Raw genomic sequence first — 22,400 nt, 5'->3', positions numbered from 1 at the left:
TACGTATAACGTAATATAGTCGTTCGTCTGTGCGCTGTGATACGATGTTCATAGATGTAAATGGATGTGAATTTGCAGCGTGTAAGGACGTACGCTTGAATAATTTGACTAATTAGTTCGTTAGGGTAATTGCCTGCCCGGTATTAAGGCACGGGAGATGTGACAATAATCCGTAAGGTAAATCGGGATAAGCTTAAAGACCTGTCGCGTGATGATTCGACGTCGATCGCAAATTCGACGTACGTACGTACGGATATAATAATTCGTGGAGCTTTTCGATCGCCCGCTCGTATTTAACCGTTGATAACGAGCGAATAATATCGAACAAACGCGTTCTGATTCACCCGCGACATTATTTGTTGTATCTGCGCAATGATTGCGTGTAAGGAATCCTTTTTTTTTTTCTCTCTTTATTCATTGTTTTTCTCAATATCGTCGCATTATCACAATAACACCGGTGCGCAAGTAGTGATTGTAAAGTATATATGACCATTTATCGTCACGCACGCAGTCGGAACAAGAGAGAGGGAAAGAATAATTCAGAAAAGACAAGATGAGAGAAACTGTGAAAGAAGAAGAAAGGAGGGAATAGGTATACCCATTTAACGAAACGGGGAAAATGAGAGAAAAGATATCGTGCGAGGACTACAAATATTGGAATGTTTATATATTTACTCTTTTCACATCTTTCTCCATTTTTCTCACTCTCTCTCTCTCTCACCTTCTCTCTTTCCAGTGCATTCGTACGCTATGCAGTTGCTGCAACTGCAACGTTGCGATAGCATTTTATGAGAGTTACGCTGCCAACATAAAAGGGACATTATACTCCGACTGTACATACGCAAGTGTCTACATATACACGTATATATACCGACTACACATCAACTATATAAATGAATATGTACCAAAAGAATCGACGCTACATTTTATATTTAATTATCTCAAAATGAGGATCCACAAGCCACCCACCCACTATATGCCGCCGTCCAATCCAATGAACATCAAACCTAGAAACTCATTTTTGGCTCTGTGAGGCAAAAAAATAAAAGACCTGACGTCAACATCATGCATGTGTTTTAAACATTTTCTCAAAACCAGCTGAATTGTTAGTTTTATTTCACAACTATCGCACGAGAAGAAAAAATTCATGCGGAACACGTTTAGAATGATTATCATAGATAAATGTAATGATTTGTATTCCATTCGCTGATGAATGAAAGAATAGGATAACGGCGAAACGGGTGAGAATTATGAATTTCGAAAATACACTCGAATACAGATGACGTGTAAAATTTCGTTAAATTATAACGTACGGCCGGCACGAATGTTTTGCCAATAACGTAAATGTAACATAAAATTGTGCATGGGAAAATTTCTGATCGTACTTACATAAAAAAAAAGCGGAAAAAGAGGTATTATACGTGGCAAGTACGGTGCACACGACGATGTGAAAATAAAAGAAGAAAAAAAACCGACGAAGGAAAAACGGAAAAAAATTTCGGACTCGTCGGACTCCATCGGAGTCGCAATATTCGCGCAGTTATCTCATTCCCCGGAAACTTTCACCGCAGAGACCAATAACGTGATTGTTGATTGGTCGATTGTTGGACCTATATTTATGTGAGCGTGTGGATCGAAAAAACGTTCAAAACCTCCCGTGTGCGGGTAAATACCTATCCTAAATTAAACAAAGCTGACGACCTACATACGTGTGAAAAAATGAATGAATAAAATTCCTACAACATTTTTCGTTTTTCGTGGGGCGTTTCGCTCTTCGCCTATTTTCCAATCCATTGTATTTCTTATCCAAGTTTATCATACGTTTGTACTACATTCGTTCGCAATTAACATACAAACGTTTTGCATCGGCTCTTGTGAGAAGGATTCTTTTTTCCACCCTATGGCTGGATTTTCGACGAGCGCAATTTCTTTTACACCCTCGTTTATAGTTTTTCTCAAATATGCGTAGCGTACGATGATCCAGGAGCTAAAGAGAAAAAAGTAGAAGGAAAACTATCGTCGAGCCGGATATCGAAATTTTCATTTATTTGGCAGAAGTTAGAGGTGGCGATTTCGTTTCACTTGGAAAAATATTTTTCGTACAGGGTTGGAAGCTTAGCGGACGCAAATCTGTTCTGTAAAAATCTGAATCTAAAATCCGAGAGCCGCGTAGGCATCCGACGCCGCCGCAAGTTCCAGGAGTATCAGAATCTCGTTGCAATATACATGTATACAAGTCCGAAGAATCTACAGCACGTATAAGCCGTACGGGAGAGACTCCGAGTGTTGGTGAATAAATGTATGATACAAAGCGTGTTCGCCGTAAAGGTGTACGTCGGGGTCCACCTGTTGCCTCCGAGCATCCTAGTCGTCCGCCATCTCTGTATTTTGTCCAATGAGGAGTGTTTATTTCCCCAGTACAGTAGTGGGAGTTGAAAAGCTGCGTGGGTTGGCTACGTCCGTTATCCTACGGGAGCGGGACGCGCCGAGGCACGATATTCCCGTGGGCGAACTTATACCCGTCTGACTATTTCATTCCAGGACTCATTTTACTCCTGGCTATGATCATGCGACGAGGTATACATGCGGGCTTGTATATCGTAGAATTGCGCTAAAAATATATTAAAAAACAAAAAACAAAAAAAAAAACGACAAAGTTCAACCCTCGACGTATTCGGTTTGACATTATCTCGCTAATTTTTTGATCTGAGTGAAGAAGAACTTGTCCTCCGGGTACCGAATTTGGAAAGTCCGATCGAGAGTGATTTTTTAACCGGATAACATTGAAAAATTATATTTAAAAAAACAGCCAAGGATATACGACACGACATTTAATTTCTCTAATCTGCACGTTTGAAACGTAAAATGTGTTGAGATATAAACATGAACACGAATAATTGTTGACGAATATATTGTGCGATAAATGTAAAGCGAGTCCGAAAGAAAAAACGAACTCTTCGAACTACCGCCCCCAAAAATGTTGTGCGGATATCGCGATTTCCCTAGCGCGGGCATTGCTTCGCAAACCGAGATTTTGTTTCTTTGAAAATCGAAGGAAAAAGGATCCCCTCGCCCCCCCGAATTATCTTGGTGTGAATTTTTTTTTCTCTGTGTGTTTCAAGTTTCATCGAGGATAATAAGAAAAAAAAAATTAATGAACACTGCGGGGGTAGAAGAAGACAATTATCGTTGATCGAACGATTTTGGTTTCTGCAAATTCAAGAACTTTGTCGATCAAAAAAAAAACGAAAAAAAAAAAACACACACCGTACATCAAGTCGTTGAAATGTCATCAAAGACGATGCACAACGAGCACATAAAAAGACCGATGAACGCGTTCATGGTTTGGTCAAGAGGTCAACGTCGGAAAATGGCACAAGAAAATCCGAAGATGCACAATTCGGAAATATCAAAGAGACTCGGAGCCGAATGGAAACTACTGAGCGAAGGTGAAAAACGACCATTCATCGACGAAGCCAAGAGATTAAGGTCAGCTATTAATACAAATTATATCATACTTCGATCAAAGTAAAAATAAGATAATTACCTCGTAATTAATCAAATAGTTTGAAACCATTTTCCTCGTAATATAACTGCCAACAAGCCTAAAAGAAATGAATAGAAATGAAAAATCAAGTATTAAAATCCACCCCACTTCTGAAATATGATAATTATTAATAAACCGACCAACTTCAGAGTCTCAAGTATATCGAAGAACGCTCTCAATTTGTACGCGTATTACGTATAATCCACTCTCTGTGTAATAGATAGAAATAATTGGTAAAGCTTTTCCTCAAGGGGTTGAAAAACGGGGTGAAAAGGGGGCGCGACGGGATTCCCCGTATAACGTAAACTGCACGATGTGACAACGATGATTGGCCTAGGTATACGTGATAAATATCATAAAAAATATGTACAATTTTATAGGCATATCTACTACCTAATTGATCGTTGCACTTGCCACGAAAAATCCACATGGGCGAGGGGCAAGAAAAAGGGGGAAAAAAAAAAAAAAAACAGAAAACAGAAAAAAGAAACTGTAACGAAGTGAATCCGACGTCCGTCGTCACAATACGTTACATTGTTATTAAAGCATGGGGCGTTACGCTTTTCGTTGTGTTCGGACGCGGTGCATGTGTAAAGTTTCGGGGAGCTAGGGGCAGGGGGGAAGAGGGGAGGGGGGGGGGGGGCAAGGTTTATATATTGAAACTGCAACAACGATATACAGTAGAGGGGTAGTTGTTGCCTAGGGGAGTCACGCCATCCCCATAATATTTTATAGAACTCCCCCGCGTTTATTGGAGGACCCTTTATTACCAGCCCCTGCACGGGATGAATATTTAATCGCCGTTACGAGTTTATTTAGATCAGTGAACACCACCGTGTACCCCACCTCTGTGTATTAAGCATTTAACGGCAATATAGTACGTCTGACATACCTATAACACGAGACCCGAAATTAACAAAACTAAAAAAGATTCAACCGAAATAGATCCAGCGTTTATAATTACTTGTGGAAATTCCTTTGCGCTTTCCCACGATTGGTTTCTCAGTTGAAAAGTCCTTTTTTCCCCCGACGACGTATGTATACACGTGGTGGTTGAGAACGAAAATGGGGAATTATGTGGTATTTTTTGTTCTTCGCAAAATTTAACTGCCCCAAGGGTAACGAAATCGAGCGTTTCTCGCTTTTATCTTGCTAATCTTGTCGGTATTAACTTATGCAAATCACCCTGCTAACCGTTCGTCCGGAAGTTAGGAAAAAGCTGAGAAGAAACAAAAATAGAAAAATAATATATTAATAAAAAAGTAGGTTATAAAAAGTGTAGAGAAAAGCGGAGAAAGAACTCGGGGGTTGAGGAAGGTTTTCGGGGGCGGTGGAGGTCCAGGCGAGAGTTCCGCTGTATCTGCGGTACGATTGGCCGCCGGTATAATCTCAGGATGGGTTCACAGCGGCTCACAATGTGGCCCTCTAGATAACAAATAAAGCTCCATTGTCGCAATTGTGTGGATTTAAAAGGATTTTGCCTCCTCTGCGGGCCCCCCCCCCCCCCCCCCCCCCCCTCCACCGTCCTACCCTGCCCACGTTTCACCCTTCGGGCTGATGCCCGTAGTAAACGTACATATACCTATAATAAAACTGACTATACTTTCTTCGCGCTATATGTATACCTTACACCACACATTCTATGTGAACGTGAAATTACCGCGCTGCGGGTTGGGGAAAGATCACCTTATCAAACGCGCTCTGAGATTTGAAAAGAAAATAGGCGAAAATTTGAAAAACTAAATGGAATGAAACGCATCACTTTCCATTATACAGGGTTTGATGTATCTGAACAAGAGGTAAAGAAACGCATGAACAATATTTCAGAAAAGGATTAAAGAGAGTCGCAAAATTGAGGGATGAAAATTGGGAATGCAAATGCGAACAGAATGAACAGAGTGAAAAAAAAACCAGAGTTATCAGTAAAAAACCAAAAACAAGGGATGGATCTTAATATTTCGATCGAAACGACCCAGGGGTTTTTTTATTTTTTTTTTTCTCAAAGTTTGCTAATTTGTAGATAGAACGAAAGAATTAGTAGAAAAAAAAAGCTAAAAACAAAAATGAGGGATGAAAATCGGGTTCGCGGTTGGCGTTACGATTCGCGGTTTTGCAGGAGCACCGTAAACTCTGGTGTGCGGCGGGTGCGTTTGCAGGACCATAGAATGCGTTGCGGAGGCTGAGAGGCGGAGATAAAACGATTAGCGAGCGTTGTCGAATTATTTACATCGCGTACGTCTGTGCCCTAGGCCTTCAACGGCCTCCAAAGTTACCGAACGATTTTTTCCTATCGGAACAGTTTGTAGTAAAAAGAAATAGAGAGAGAGAGAAAAAAAAAAAAAAGAAAAATAATTAACGGGTCGAAGAATAAGACGTGATTTCGGTAGGTCGATAAATTAGTTGGGGGTTGACGGTCGGTCGTTTTTCGGTGTCTGGAGGGCCAAGTTTTTTTTTTTTTGTTTCCGTGCAAGTGAAATGCCGTGAATGTTTTCCCTCTGTGAATCAGAGAGGCTTCTTATTCACAGAGGGAAGTACTGCAGTAACCAAGTTTCCCATCAGGTTGTAAAGATAAAATTTTACGTGTATTTTGAGAATATCTCTTTTTTTTCATCCATCCTCTTTCTCTTTTCCGCCGAGGGCACACCGACATACAAACACAGTGTTTACGCATTTATGCTGAGTTATTGTTCAGGCTTTACGAGTGTTTATGCTGATTTACGCTTTGTGCTATACCGACTCCTATCTGCAGGGACACATTGTCGAGAAATTATTATTCTCGACCACTCGGACGACTGTTGTGCAGATATCCCGATATTTTTTTGCTTTCAAAAATAGAGAGAGAACGAGTTTTTGGTACCCCTTCGATTTTCACAAATTGTTTCATTGTGCCTCGCTTTCGCTATTTTCAAAAAATCGCCAATTAAATAAAATTTTCACCTCGATAAAAACTTCATCGTTTCACATCCCGTATGAACAAAGTACTCGAATTTTCAACTTCATAAAACACTCGCATTGTTCGCGTATCACTCGCGTGTACATATTTGCTGAAAAAAACAACTTCCATATCATCTGGACTATCGCGCCCTTCGGACAGGAATAAAGGTGTCCTTTGTCGTCAACGAACGCGATGTCGTCGTTGCAATTTTTGTAAAAATTTTACATCGCTTCTCGAGTAGGATAAAATAATTTCGTCGTAAAAGAAAAGTTCGGAAAAAGATTATCGAATCTCACGAGAAATTGATTCCGGAAGGGGGTGATTTGTTGTGTGCTCAACAACAAGTAACAGATAGAAGGAAATAGAAAAAAAACACTTCGTATCCGCTCGTAGATTCATGGGTAAATAATAGGTTGGTTATATGATTAACCTTATCGATGCTTATTGACAGAAGTAATATACAAACAGATAAACGTAAAGAGGGTTTTCTATTTTTTTTTTATTTTTTATTTTTGTTTACCGATAGTTTTCTTTACCGCCATGGCCTACGAATGTTTAAAAAAAAAAAAGATTCATCTGGGAAATCAAAAATTCGTCGCGCGGGAGAAAGAAGAGAATAAGGAAATGGTGGCGACGGTGTCGAGACGGTATTTTTATTCACATGTTTCGTTAAATTATTCACTCCAGAGAAAGAAGCGCAGGACTAAAGCGAGGAATGAATGTAATATTGCATATCTTATCAAAAACAAAACTAAAATTTCTCCGCGTAGGGTGTGCGCCGAGTTATTTGTCGAGTCTTTTGAGACGGACGGACAACGAAAAGATAAGAAAAAAAACTCAGACGACGAAGGAAAATAAAAAATAAAAAAAGAAAGAAAGAAAGAAAGAAAGAAATGTGATAACCTGCAGCGTTCGAGGTGCAGCGCCGTCAAATGCACCGCAAATGAACGATGGTAAAGAAAACGGGAAAAACTAGGAAGAAATCAAGCGTTCCAGCAACACTTGATTTTCATCCCCCGTTTCAAAATAACAATCGACTCTGCCTCGGTACAAAGGGTCACAGTTCGCAGTTGTTCACGGGGTGCAATTTTGTGAACAATTCCATGATCCAACAGCATCGTCAGCAAACTAACCCTTCGTGCCCTCCGTCTTCCACGAGCTATTGTCCCTTTCCGTTACACCGTCGACCCTCGTATAAAGGTACTCGAAATTTGGCTCACTGTACAAGATAGGTATAATACGAATTTATAGAAGTACATAGTAGCAATCGTAGTTTGGAAGACCATCCAACGGTGTTCCGTACCATGGACAGTATAGTGTGAAATTAGTGTCCCCGAATTTCCCCATTTTCTCATTCATTCGGACCCTATTATCTGACAAAGTTTTCTCTCACCTACTGTTCCAGGGCACTGCACATGAAGGAACATCCCGATTACAAATATCGTCCACGCCGTAAGCCGAAGTCTTTGGTCAAGAAGGAGAACAAATTCGGTTTTTCGCTGTCTCCGTTGATGTCGTCGAACGACAGTTTGATGAGCGGAATACCCAGGAGCCTCCTTCCCCCCATAGCGCCACCGACGCACTCGCTCCTTTCCCACGAGGACCTTAAAATACCCCGATTTTTTCCACCCTTTCCGTACCCGCTCTACCCGCTCCATCACAAACTCGGCGACGATTTCACCGGTGGCAAATTAGCCGCCGATCTGGCCTTCCAAGCGATATACGGATCCTCGTTCTACTCCCAAGCGGCCGCGCAAGCCTGGCCGGGAATCGGTACTCAACCCTGCGCTCCGAATTGCGGCTGTCCGGCGAGTCCGACGGGCGAATCGAAACGACCTCTGTATCTCCTCGTAAAACCGGAAGACCGTTACCCAACGGCACCCGCGAAATCGGAGGTCCATCATCAGGATTCCAAGGAAGAAGTGATCAGATACTCGAAAGTTTTGTTGCAAGATGACAGTTCGCCGGTTGACAACCTTGAGGAGGACAAATTCTCGGCTTCGTCGAGATCGGAGGAACGTTACGGTTCGAGGGAACGTTTCGACGGTACGATTAGTTGCAACGGTACGCGAATCGTTAATACTCCGCACAGTAACCAAAGTAATCCGAAGGATAATTGCGGTTCGTTTTCGGTGACGAGTTTAACGAGTGGCGGCTCATCGTCGAGTGAGGTACCCCATCACGTTATATGAAGACCACTTCCGGTTCTTCCGGATTTAAATTTCCGCGGGAACCAACATCACCACCATCACCATCACCACGTAAACGCGTCCAACTGGGCCGCAGCCGGTGCACCGGATTGGTGGAGAATACCGCCGATGCTCTCGCCTATTTCTCAATCGACCGTGACAACCGGGAGTTCCAACGTCGTGACATCGAATGACAGAAATTCAGTAGATTTAAACAGAAACATAAATAACGAGAACAACAGTTCGGTAATAGATGCGTCCAGGTCACCCGATCACTCCAAGGTCAACGGTGTTTGAGTGAAATATTTTGTGATTCGATCGCACACAGACTGCAGTGTTTCGACGATGCGATCCGTATACGTTACCTAAGTAAATCATTGGCGCGTTACGAAAAAAGCATCGCGTACTTTCTTTGTTAGAGGTCGATGATAGCTCAGCGAATTTATTCCACTTACTTTCGTAGCGAGAGAAGAAACGTAGATTCGCGTATGAAGAAATGAACGTACATTTGGAAACTGACCGATAGTACACAGTTCATACCCAGCCAGACGGACTGCAAATTCCGTAAGCCGATCTGCATAAATATAATTCATCTGGGTCTTCTATCGTCGTCAATTGAACCTCCGAAACGAAAGCTTGCGCTACCAAAAGAGGGTATGGGGGTGAGGTGGGGCGGGGGGGGGGGGGGGGGGGGAGTGGGAGTTCTCGTGATACGTCGCAAAATCCCACAAAGGGAATAAGTACACGTACGCACACGTACGGTAGGAGGTTACGGAAAATTGGTATGCCTTCAATTCCGAAGGAATCCGTTTCGCATGTTATATCACATTATCATACGGTCAATATTATGGGTACCGCGGGGAGTCCAGCGGGCCTCGAAGTATACAAAGACTCGAAGCTTTGGGTGCTTTCGGTTTCCTTCACCGGGCGTATCTGTTCGCGTGTACACACGTTTGACGAAATATACCGTCCACGCGACATTGAATGGCGAAATTTTTTTTTTTGCAAAGGCGAAAGATAAAGTAGAAAATGGTGAATTCGAGTAGCGGGGAAAGAAGTGAAAAAAAAAAAAAAAGGAAAAAATAAGAAGACCAAAGGGAGGAAGAATAAAAAAAAAAATAAGAAGAAAAAAAGTAAAAGTATAAAACCATCATTTCGAACGGAAGCAAATCTCCTCTTTGGTGGTCAGCCAGCCGAACCTAAGCCAAACGCATATCATGTGTGCGATGTATACGAAATGACGTATATCTACGCCCCGTGTTCAACCTATTCATTTACGTACAGTACGTGTGCATACACAGATATATTATAACTAAACGTAATAACGTGTGGGTACATGTGCACGCGTTACACGTTCACCTTTCAAAATTGTCCGTCTCTCCTCTTATACGAGTTCTGCAGTCCGTGTAGTCGATCTTGTCCGTTTGTTAACGCGTAAGCCATCCGTACGCGATCGAGAGCAAAGGAAAAATTGCACACGAACGTAAGAAGCTATACACATTGTATGTACGGGCATTATGGTAAATAACATCGAGCGACGTGCGCGATTACCCTGCGTTGTGTACATAATTTATTATTTCTTGAAAAAATTTCATCCGCAATGGTTTTTTTGATCGTTCACAATATTACTGTAGACGGGGAAAATTTTGTTAAGTTTGTCCGAACACTCACTGTATAATATTATAATGTAAAATCCAAGCAATGCAATTGTTAGACAGTGTGATCTCTGTTTGATGAAGAATGATAGAGATAAAATAATTAATTAAATTGAATGAGAAAATTGTTTTAACGAGCCCGTGACGTTTGTGCAATTGTTATTGATCAGTTTTGTTTTACGTTCTGCTAGATTCTATGTAGGATTTAATGATAACGATGATAATATAAAAAATCATAATAATTCGAAGTAGATATTATGTATATATATACATAGATAGATCGTATATTATATGCATACATATGATACATCATAGAGATCGGTAAATAATCATAAATTGTGATGAGCTGTAGAAACTATTGTGTAAAAAACAAGTAATTACAATAATAGTAATATGTATTGAAGTCCCCGTTAGCGCGGAATGTTGTTCTTTTACTTAGTTTCCATTAATTGTTTAGATATTATCGATTTTTGTTTTAAACGAGAAATTTCAATCGAAGGCGCGAATGTTCAACGATTTATATTAAATAAATATATACGTAATAATTCATTAAAAATTTAGGATCAAACGAAACGAACTGTTTTTATTAAAAGAAATTGACGGAGGAAAAGAATTGAGTAAATGAATAAACGATACTGAAGGCTACTCTAACTAATAATTAGCCATATCGATAACCGGTGTAACTACTGTATCCTCACTTATCTTTGAAACGAAAAAGATAGAAATTATATAGTCGTAAAAGCAAGAGGAACTTTGAAACGAAAAAAAAAAAAAAAAAACCATGGAAATAAAGAAGAATCTTTATTGTATAATAAAATAGAGTATGTTACATAAAATAAAATATTGCCTGTAAATATATAAATGAAGAATAAATTAAACATATGAAATACTCAATAATTTGTGCATTATGTGTTTATATGTAAGCTACATATATGTAACAAAATTTCTCTCCAATACTCGACCATTTTCCTTGTTCTGTTCTTCTCTTTGATTTTTTTTCGTACCAAAAAGCGAGTTTTTTCCCTTTTTTTCTTCAGAACGAATATATATACAGTTTCGGATGGATAGAAGAAGAGTAACTATGTACGAATACAAGATGAGAAAATAGGATATGCGACGGACAGGATTCTGCATTAGTATTCGAGGAAGTACTCGATACGATTGTGACGGGTATTGTAACCAAAGAATACCCTCATTGACGTCCCAGTGTGTCTTGGCTATCTCCTAAGAATACCCTACTACTACCTTACAAATCTAAAGAATATATCAAATATTATATAGAATCACAATTTCAACCGAACAAAATTTTAAAGATATTCTCAAACCCAAGGTTCGTAAGAGAAAAGAATAAAAATGAAAAAAAAAAAAAAGTTAACGGATGAAAACCTAAAATATCTTTCGCGATGAATTCGTAGATGCAACAAATCTCCGAAAGTTTCGGCAAAAGATTCCGTGGCCATTAGATTTTTGGTAGGCAGTATTTTCATTTTTCCCCGAAGAAGTGTAGTTTTATGTGTATATTTTTCTGAAATTCAATCCTTTGAAATAGCGGGGAAATAAAATGATGAAAAATAAGTGTACCTATGATTTTCGCGGGCACGTGTATTATACCTATACCGCCGTTCTCCATTTTTCTGCATTTACCATTTTTCCATTCTCCTTTTTCACACCACGTTAGATATACGTATACCTATATAGGTATACGTATAGTAGTAGGAGGTTAGTGTGCTCGGCGTTATCTCTGAAGACGAAGAAAGCGCGATTGCCTTTATGGGGGAAGAAAAGGGCTTTTGCCAGGACGATAATGTCTCAGTTCATACTGTGCAGGAGAAGTGGGTATAGGTGAGGCAAAAGCGGGAACGCGTTGCCAACGATATCAGAAATAAAAGAAGATCGCGAGGAGGACGTCGGCAACCAGTAGAGAGTCCACCACCCCCTCCAAGCCGACCTCCCTCTCGCCGCCTTATACCCTCTTCCACACTTTTTTCCCTTCCTTGGTTTCAACAACGTTTTCCTCTCGCCGAGCCACGGACTTCTGCACTTGGCTTCCCGTTCCTCCGCCGCTAGAAATTCCCTCCTTCCCCCCCTGCCGCGGCAAGACGTGATCGTAAAAACACACATTTCAGAATTTCACAACCGCCCTGCCCTGCAGCGTCCCTCCGCGTATTTCCATAGCGTCTTTATATACCGTATACCAGATAACAAATAATAACAAAACTAAAAATTACCCCAAATCATTCGAATCAACGTCGGTAAAAAGAAAAAATTACCACCGAAATAAAAACCCCCGCTGATGAGAATCGTTACGTAGGAAGAATCAAGGGTTGAAGAAAACCTCCGCGTCTAAGACTCTATCGAATAATCATTCGATGTTTCACGTCCGAAAAAATCATTCGCTCGAGCGAAAAGGATGAATGATAACAATAATAATACAAATATGACATTATACAAGGGTGAAAAGTGCAGCGGAGGCTCGGCAATTTCACAGCGTAACGCGACTTTCGTCAAGGGTGCCGGACCCGGTTTTGCGATCGGGTTTTAGTCGGAGGGACGATAGTGGGACGCAGGGGCAGGGGGCCAATGGATGCGGAGGGTGAAAATAGGGGGAAGAGAGGAGGGTGGGGTGGGTGGGGGAGGGGGGGGGAGAATCAGGAGGGAGGTGTCCGTGTTGGGGGGTCGCGGAATTGAGCGTGCTGGAAGAAGAGGCGCGAGCGAGAGAAAGTTTTGATCGTGAGCTGGTGGTGTCGGTCCTGCAGACAATGAGGCATTCAACGTTGCATTGTTAAGAGACAACTGCGTTACCATAGACAAACCCAAAATCACCGTGCCAGATCCGATTATACGAATAATAATAACCGTAATAAAAAGTGGAGAGCCACGATAATACGCCGAACGAACTCAACTGCAACGTGATTCCACGTGTGGATATATAGGGTTACAGAAACTCGATCCGAAATACGTATAACACCCGTCGAGCTGACCTTGATGGAAAAAAGGTCGTACGGTTTGTTTTGGAATATGATCGAAGAAAAACTCGAGTGACCTTACGAATTTAGTGGCACAGGGGTAAGAAGGTCAGCGACTCGGCAGCCCGCTACTAACGTTGGTTTCCACTAGTTTCGGAGTTTGCCAAAACTTGACCAATTAGGAACACCGACTAGACGCTCCCGGTATTGTTCCGTATTGTCCGGTATTGTTGACTTCCGGTGCCCCGCATCGCGGAAAGGGATTCCCACCCACTTTCCCTCTCTCTTTCCCTTTCCCCGTCTCTTCGCTGGCCGATTGTCTCATTGTTTCCGGAGCTATTGTTTCAACGGCATACACCAGCTGAATAACGTTAAACTACATTATCGTTTCACGCGGTGTTTCAATGGCAGCCATTTTACTACGGTGGAAAATTTTCTATTGTGGATTATAATTTCATCGGTGTACAATAATATGAAACAAATTTTTTCCTCGCCGAGTTCGAAAAGTTTATGGGGTAAAAAAAAATGGAAGAAATTTGGGGAGAAAAAAAAGAAGCATTCGAAAATTGGTAAAATAGTGCACGGGAGGTCGCGAGGGATGAGGTGGATTTCAAAAATGAAGGGAAAAAAAAATGGAAGAAATATAGAAATATGTAAGCGTATAGATTGGCTATGCGAAGAGGCGATAGAATCGCCGCATTTCCCGGAGAGGCTCATATATAAGGGAAACTTATGCCGGGTGTAGCCACGGCGAGTGTGAGAAAAATAAAAAGTAGAGGGGAAAAGTCAAGTCGGAACTTATCTTATCAGAAAGACACTTTGCAAAACCACAACCGGTCGACTCGCGACTCACATATATATATATATATATATAGTATACATAACGCTGGACACTCGCAACTGGACGTTACGCGAAATTGAAAAACCTGCCAACACACATCTCTTTTCCCATTTTCCCTTTTGCCCTAGCTCTTTCCTCCTTCCATCAAGTAATGACGTATAGTATAGCTGACCTCACCCGCGTGACTAACTTCCGCCGGAAACTCGGACCCCGCGTTATATGGATACATGTAGATACGAACATTTCAAAAAAATAAATAAATAAATAAATTAACCCTTAGAAAATTAATCCCGGTAAAAATGAAGTTTCGTTTCGTTTTGTTGTTTTTTTTTTATTTTTGGGAAGGATAGGTTATAGAGTGACTTTGGATATATTTTTCGATACATAAAAGATCGGCGTGTATGCGAATAGGATGGATAGAAAGAGAGGAAAATGGGGATGAAGAGAATCGGTGAGAATTTGAAAATATCAATTTGAAACAGCCGGTTATGCGTCATGCTTTCCGTTGGCCATAATGGCCAGCTTTCCATTTTTATTTGCACTTTCAGCGGCGCGATTTGCCAAACTGTTTATACTATTCGGCGGTATTATAGATATCTGTTGGTATCGGGGAAAACACATTACCGCGATTTTCAACCCCGTGGTAGTGGGTATTTCAACGGTATAGCGCGGTAGCGGCATCGGATCCAAATAAGCCGAAGCTATACTTTACGATATTTTGTTTCCAATCTTTCGAACTCTTCCTTTTCCTCTTTCGATTTTACCTCTTTTCAAGTTTCTGTCCACGTGAACGCGCCACGCAACGCTCGAAATCTCCCGTGTGCGGCATTATGTGGCCATTGACCATCGCCGGAGACTTTTATTACCCCTAATCGTAACGAACTGCCAACGAAATCGCTGCGTTCTCGATGCCATTCTACTCTCGAAACACCCCGCCGCGGTATTTACAGAGCCAAGAATCCCTCTCCGTCGTATAAAATTGAACGACGATTTTCAGAATTGAAAAATAAAAGAATACCGTCTCATATTATTCTCCGCCTTCGAGTAGGTATCACTTATACTTATTTCTACTATCCTCGCCTATTTCGGTATAGAAAACGTGTGCCGTACGCGAATAAATATTCAGCTCCGGCGGAGGAGGCGGAGCGTTCGCTTCTGTAATTTTTGAAGAGCTTCAGAGAATTCTGCAGTCTCTAGAATCGCGCATCGACGACGTGTGTGTATCACCACGTCGAGATTCGCGCGCATGTATAAAATATTATATGCTCGTACGACGTACTTCGTATCTTTGTAATGAAATAGACGAGCCACAATGGTAGGATTTGTCACGCCTTGGAGACTCCGTAGTGGATACTTTTACAAACACCCCCTTTTCGATTCTCGTGCATGCGGCTTTATCGAGAACTTCCTCTCGTCTGCAAAACCAAAACCACGCTTTTTATTACAATACAATACAAAAAGAGAAAGAAAAAGAAAAAGGAAAAGAAAACAACGAGAAGGAAAAGAATTCAAACCACACCCATGTAAGCCTCCGATGCACCCCAACGAATTTTCAAAACCTCACCCGATTCGGCGCGAGAGAATGGAATAGAAATTTTTTTCACATCAATTTTCTCTTGTAATATAGGCGTATAATTGGTTTACACACGGAAGTTACGATGTTAATCGTAATAGGAACGAAGCGACATTATTTGCGGTGTGGAAAATAGCCTAGGTAAACGAAAGCTAATCGGTTTTGCGGAAATATAATTTGTGTTTTTAAATTTGCAGCACTAGGCTGGGTAATTGAATCCCGCCAAGATTACTTTGCCTTCTCTGAGACGCGACGAGGATGGTTGCCGGTGGAAGTGAAGATATCGGTGGCGGTGGTTCGGCGGCGTCGCGACGTCGCAAAGTCGCTTCAACCTCCAGGTTATTTAGGATAGATTAAAACGCGGTCAGAGGTAGGTGTATATTCTCGGTTGAAAACGCTTTCATTTATAAGAGCGAGTTAATTGTCAGAAAATGAATTTCCATTTAGCCATGCACAAAATCCAGCATTATCAGAGGGTCTCCGGAAAGTTATAGGGGGAGAAATATGATTTTAGAAACACTCGGAGGAAACGCCGCGAATTACAGCATAATTTCGATCTCGAAAAGACGAATCCGTCGGCTGAATTAAATTGCGACTAAAAACTAATCGAGATATCTCAATTTTTTATTTGTCAGGGCAAATAATTGACTACAACTGAAACAATTATATAAATGTCCATTTGGTTTTTAGATTCAGATTCCTGATATCGAAATACGGAATAATACCATGAGACCCGTAGTAAAAAAAAATATTGATTTTTGACCCTAAAATTGAAAAAAATCCCAGAGGTCCCTTTCGATTTTTGGGCCCAATATAAATTACTTTTAATGTTAATTGTGTTTCCTGACATAATTAGACTTTAGAAACACGAATTTTTTGAGTAGATTGATACACGAACGGCCGTCATCGACATCTATTGATTAATCTGTTCCGATTAGTGAAAAAATTGGCAAAATCCACCAATCGAGTCTGGCTTTGTTGCTAATATGTGCGTACGCAATTATTAAGTTTGAATTCTGTGATCTGGGACAGCGCGTACGCAGTCCCAACTACCAAAAATAATACGCCCGAGATACCCACATTAGGGGTATTCGCAAGGTTCAGCTCGACCGTAGTGCAATGGAAGAGCCTCGTCTTGGAGGAACCGCCTTGGTGATCACGGTGTCCTCTGCGCCAGGTAAGTATGCTTTGCCTACTGCAACTCCGGACCTTATTTTCCAAAGGGGCTGTTTCGCTAGTGGGAAAACCCAAACCGACCTTCCTCCATACTCCACACGCCACCTGGTGTTTACAAAATTTAGGAGCGCGAAATTCTTTAAAGTAAATCCGTAAAGTCTTGGAATATCACAAGTAAAATCTTCGACCAGCTCAATCTGTATAGGAACGAATTGGAATGGTTGTAAAACGGATGTAGGTTAAAATCAAAAAATTACACGGTTTCAATAAGCGATTGGATTCTGAAAGATTGGAGGTCCCTCGAAGAACGAGGTTCTAATAAAGCTGCAAATTCCGTTTCAACGGTTTCAGAGATTTTTTTTCCGAATCTCTGGCTGACAGTGCATCAACGACTTCAATTAAACAGCCTGCACAAAGTAAAAAAAGGATTCTCCGTGTTAAGCCGACAGGTGTGATCCTATTTCTTTCCCCCCCTCCCGAAGGTATAATGTGATCTTATTCGAAATTATATCCCGTTGGCATGAGGTACACCCCTGCGAATAAATACAAACCAAGTTGAGAAATCCCAACCATGATTTTCGGAAATTACGCACACTTGCAACAATATGCGCATCGATAGAAATGTAACGACGTGAGTCGGTAGTTCTATTAATTTACATGAGTTGGGATAAGATCGCTTACAGTAAGAAGAATGAAGCCAGCAAAGATTGGCACACTTTGAAAGATTATCATTTCTATGGGTCAACCGATATTATACTGTGAATTTTAAGTTTGAATTCTATTATCTGGGACAGCGCGTACGCAGTCCCAACTACCAAAAATAATACGCCCGAGATACCCACATTAGGGGTATTCGCAAGGTTCAGCTCGACCGTAGTGCAATGGAAGAGCCTCGTCTTGGAGGAACCGCCTTGGTGATCACGGTATCCTCTGCGCCAGGTAAGTATGCTCTGGCTCGTTGCTCTAGGGTTCTTAAATTTCAAAAGTGCATTTTTACCTGCGAGAAATACCTACGGATCTTCGTATACGCTACCTGGTGTCAAATTCTAAAATTTTCGCAAAAGGAAGACAGAATATTTCATTCGAGGATAATACAACAGTCTCAGAACAAGCGTTCAATGATCGTTATAACAAGGATTACAAGAACGGTCCTACAGAAATATGATATAAAAGTGCGTTGGTATATTATTCATCTTTTGTACATATTATGCCTTATCACACACTAGGATACATGTAAATAGATATGTTTTTTTTTTTTTTTTCATTTCTTCGGCGACAACCACCGACAGAAATCTTGCATCCAGTGAAGCTTGAATAAAAAGATAGGCAGTTGAGTAAGCGGTTTGAATACAAATACGGGGCGAGTGTCTCCCCTGTCGAATCAAGGCGAGCCTTCTTCGAATTTCTTTTTGCTTTTTTCACCCACTTATTCACCAACACCTAGACATTTTACATGCATGATATGCTTATGTATATCCTGCGGTGGCTAGGTGTTTGACGAAAGAAGGAAAAGGGTCCCTTAAAAGGACGCTTTCGAAGGATTTGAAGATTCATCTTATCAGAGTCAAAGTCTAGCAAAACCCTCCCCACGGATTTAAATCTCTCTCTGAAGAGACGCGAGTCTGGCTGTTTAGTTAATTTTTTTTCTCTTCTCACATTCGTATAATGTTCTCGAATATTACGGGAACGAATCGATCTTCTGGCAGAAAGTTGAAAGTCTCGAATTATCAAGCGGAGCAGAAATAATTAAACAAAAGGAAAAGAAAAGAAGATCTCAATCCCGTCTCACCGTCAGTTCTCGAGGTTTTCTCTTCGCAGGTGTGTTTCTTATCAAGTATACGCTGCTTTATCGCCTGCTTACGGTGATAAGATTACGCTATTCTCACGTCAGAAGTACAAAGAAAGAATAAACTTGTAAAGGAAGGCGCAAGAAAGAAGAGTGCGTTGAAAAGAAGGCGACGAATTTTCAAAATATTCCACGAGTCGAATACGAGGCGATTTGCTAAGTGAATGCTGTAAAGCAGAAATCCGAAAGCGCAAGAGTAACCAAAAAAAAAAACGAAGGTGAAGCGGAAGATTTCAGAACAAATTTTCATTATGCATCGTTCGCAAGCTGTCGGGAATTCTCGTTTACATTGCGGGGGTCGTAGTAAACGTCGGAGGTTGCAAATTGTGTTTGTGTTTTATTTGAAAAAGCCATTTCAACTTTTCAATCCCTGGGCCCTGGAGGCAGCCAGTTTCGCGATATTTACGAGGCGTCGAGGCGTTCGTAACCCTGTTTGCAGCAATTTCTTGTTTCCATCAGGTCGGCCGGCCTTCGGGGCAGATTCTCTACCCACGAACTTGGCACACAGTAACACCACAGTGACGCTGCAAGCGATGAAATGACGCGGGCGGTTGCCCACAATCACCTCAAACTCCCGTACCAACCATCCAGATACACGCTACGCTACGTCCCACACACGAATATCCATATCATCTATAGTCAGCCTCGTACTCGCTACACACATAAAATATTATAAACGATGAACAAATTGGTCATCACTGGGATCTTGATCGATAGCTCGGAAAATTTCGATATTTCTATCGGACCTCTGAGAAATTGGTGAAATTTTTCGTCGATCCCAATCCTATTGTTTCAATAAATTTTCCGATAATTTCTTTGGGAGACCAAAAATTGTAAAAAAATTCATCGGATATTCGATCGAACGAACCGAAAGAAGTGCGCAATGACACGAACACACAAAGTAACAAGGTGTAACAAAATCTACCTCTTCAATAATACTTGCAGTGTGTACATACATAGGATGTATCGATAAAGATATCTTCTGTATGGACAGTCAAGTTCCCTGTTCCCTGTTTCTGCGAGTTTCTCTTGACCCTCCGATAATAATTGTGGCGGCATGAGAGCGCGGGCTGCTTTCCTCCGGTCCCACCGTTTCCCCTCATCCCGATCTCCGGTACCTCTCGGCAGCGGGCAGAGCGTATCAATACTCAATTCTATGTATGAATGGAATGAAACGAAAGCATTGGTAAGTAAGCGATAACTCGGTTATCTCAGACCTAGATAAACAGGGTAACTAGAAACCGTGTGTATAAGTTTACTTCTTCCTTTTATTCTCCTTCTATATCCGCATCTCCGTTCTTACACCCGATGTATTATCACATGATTCGATATAGGTGGAGATATATATTATTTTTTACAAGCGTAAAGAAAACACGGGAATGTAAGACGCGTCGGGCGCAGAACGAGTCGAATAATTCTCGTCGCAGGAGGAGGAAATTTTTTTTTTTCTTTTCAAACAAACAAACAGAAAAAAAAATATGTCGCGTAAAACATTTTGTGGAATCGCGTGTAAGCGGTGAATGAGCGGAGTTTTCAATTTGCCATTCTATCATTGACAATTTCACGCGAATGAAATATCGACGCGTCGGTCTGGGTATATGTATACGTCCTCCCATGGAAGGGCCGTTGCGAAGGCACATTGGCGTTAAATAAGTGCAACCATCCCTCCGGCATGTCAAACCCGGGTACCACCCCCGTTCCAACGACATCCTCGAAACCAACCCCGTAACACTGTAGACTATACGGGCACACCGACCTGACTCCTGCATAATTGCCTGTGAAATCGCTTGATGGATTTCGCCTGCGTTGTTTTAACACTATTTTCCTACGTCGCAAGTATTGACGTCGTTGTAATCAGGTGTGTCGAAATTAATTTTTGGATAATGTACCCGATCCATCCCGGATGACGCTGCTGTCTTTTTTTTTTTTGATTTCTTACAAAAAAATTTTCCACTCCTAAACCGTGAAAGATGTTACCCAACTGTTCGTTGGGATATCCGAGCTCGACGCTTGCGAGGAGCTGATCCTCTGGATTAATTTGTTAGAGACAGCATTCGTGGCTGACTAAACACGAAATTACCCGTTGCGGTTTGCTACGGCAAATCCGCGACCCCTGCAACCAAATCATCCCCAGCTGCTAGCTGCCGCAAGTCTGCTACACCCTTAGACTGGAACCCAGACGACCATTTCGCGGTTCAACGCTCGCCCGAAATGACGTCCTGATTGTTGTCTAACAATCCCCAATGCACACTACCCTCGCTACGGAATAACGGGAAAAAAAAAAATAATCGTTTATCAGTTTGATGTACGCGTTTAGCTGGCTCAGTGAAACGGAGATGAATGAATGTAGGAAATTGAATGGGAAAACATTGCAAACCGCGTCTTTCGTTTGACTCGGATATTCCGATTTCTGATTTCTTGTTTTCTGGGGCACCATGGGGCTGCGAAGATTCCGTATCCTATGTCAATTATGATCTACCTATTATACACCTAAACGGTGAAACGAACTATATATTTGGTAGCTTCCGGTGAAGAAACACGTTGCAGAGAATAAGGAGGACAGAAAAAGGAATGAAATGGAATAGAAGGGGAGTGGGTGGAGAAGAGGGAAGAGGAGAGTATAAAGGGGAGTGGAAAAGGCGGCGACTTGGTGATGGCGGAGGACGATTTGAGAAGAAGATAAAACAGTTGTGGTTGTGTCGTTCGCCGCTCTTATCAGCGGGGACACTTCTCCCTATTTCTCCCTCCATTTTCTCCTTCCCTTCTATACCCAACCCCCGTTCAAGGTTTGCCTGCCTGCGCGGTTGTTGCCCGGCTGTAAGTATCTGTGTATATTTTGTACGTGAGTACATGTTCCCATGTATTTGTGTTGTATATAATATGGCTGAGAGACGACCCCGCAAAAAGGGTGCTTAGAGTACTAATTCGCACTTTGTTCGTGAAAAAAGAACACCCCTATCTTTCATTGTACCCGGTTTCCATTGGCTGTAGTTCCCTTTCTGTGCTCTCTCTGACTCTCTCTTTCCCCATCTATAGAAAACCTTTCGAACGAAATAACTTCTCAGGGGCGTCTAAATTCGGTAGACGATCAACCACGTTCCAGCAGATATCAATTGTTCCTATAGCACCTCGTAAGGCTAGTTAAATTAAATCAAACTTTCCAATGTTGACAGAGTGTACCGAGCCTGTGACGGACTAAGAGTTCGTAGATTTTAAGTTTAAATTCTTTTATCTGGGACAGCGCGTACGCAGTCCCAACTACCAAAAATAATACGCCCGAGATACCCACATTAGGGGTATTCGCAAGGTTCAGCTCGACCGTAGTGCAATGGAAGAGCCTCGTCTTGGAGGAACCGCCTTGGTGATCACGGTGTCCTCTGCGCCAGGTAAGTATGCTTTGGCTACTGCAACTCCGGACCTTATTTTCCAAAGGGGCTGTTTCGCTAGTGGGAAAACCCAAACCGACCTTCCTCCACACGCCACCTGGCGTTTATAAAAATTACGAGCGCGAAATTTTTGAAAGTAAATCCGCAGAGTTATGGAATATCAAAAGTAAAATCTTCGATCAGCTCGATCTGTATAAGAACGGATCGAAATGGTTGTAAAACGGATGTGGGTTGAAATCAAAAAATTACACGATTTCAATAAGCGATTGGATTCTGAAAGATTGGA

General features: G+C 41.6%; 1 protein-coding gene and 3 non-coding genes across 4 annotated transcripts; 1 reads left to right on the top strand and 3 right to left on the bottom strand.

Moving 5' to 3' along the window:
- The first annotated feature begins 290 nt into the window (after positions 1–290).
- LOC105689946 (transcription factor Sox-21-B-like) lies at positions 291–9,324 on the top strand. Its single transcript, XM_048652046.1, has 2 exons — positions 291–3,489; positions 7,888–9,324. Exons 1-2 carry the CDS (start codon positions 3,287–3,289, stop codon positions 8,672–8,674), a joined length of 990 nt encoding a protein of 329 aa, XP_048508003.1. The 5' UTR covers positions 291–3,286; the 3' UTR covers positions 8,675–9,324.
- Positions 9,325–16,729: 7,405 nt separating this feature from the next.
- Positions 16,730–16,891, bottom strand: LOC112694941. Its single transcript, XR_003150254.2, has one exon. It is a non-coding gene; the product is annotated as a U1 spliceosomal RNA (small nuclear RNA).
- A 776-nt stretch (positions 16,892–17,667) lies between these two features.
- On the bottom strand, positions 17,668–17,829 carry LOC112694937. The gene has a single exon (XR_003150251.2). It is a non-coding gene; the product is annotated as a U1 spliceosomal RNA (small nuclear RNA).
- A 4,131-nt stretch (positions 17,830–21,960) lies between these two features.
- Positions 21,961–22,122, bottom strand: LOC112694943. The gene has a single exon (XR_003150255.1). It is a non-coding gene; the product is annotated as a U1 spliceosomal RNA (small nuclear RNA).
- Between the last annotated feature and the right edge of the window lie 278 nt (positions 22,123–22,400).

This window comes from Athalia rosae, chromosome 3 (genome assembly GCF_917208135.1).
Source record: "Athalia rosae chromosome 3, iyAthRosa1.1, whole genome shotgun sequence".
NCBI classification, from domain to species: Eukaryota; Metazoa; Arthropoda; class Insecta; order Hymenoptera; family Athaliidae; genus Athalia; species Athalia rosae.
Note: the sequence above shows the minus strand (reverse complement) of the source record. Positions and strands in the feature narration are given on the sequence as shown.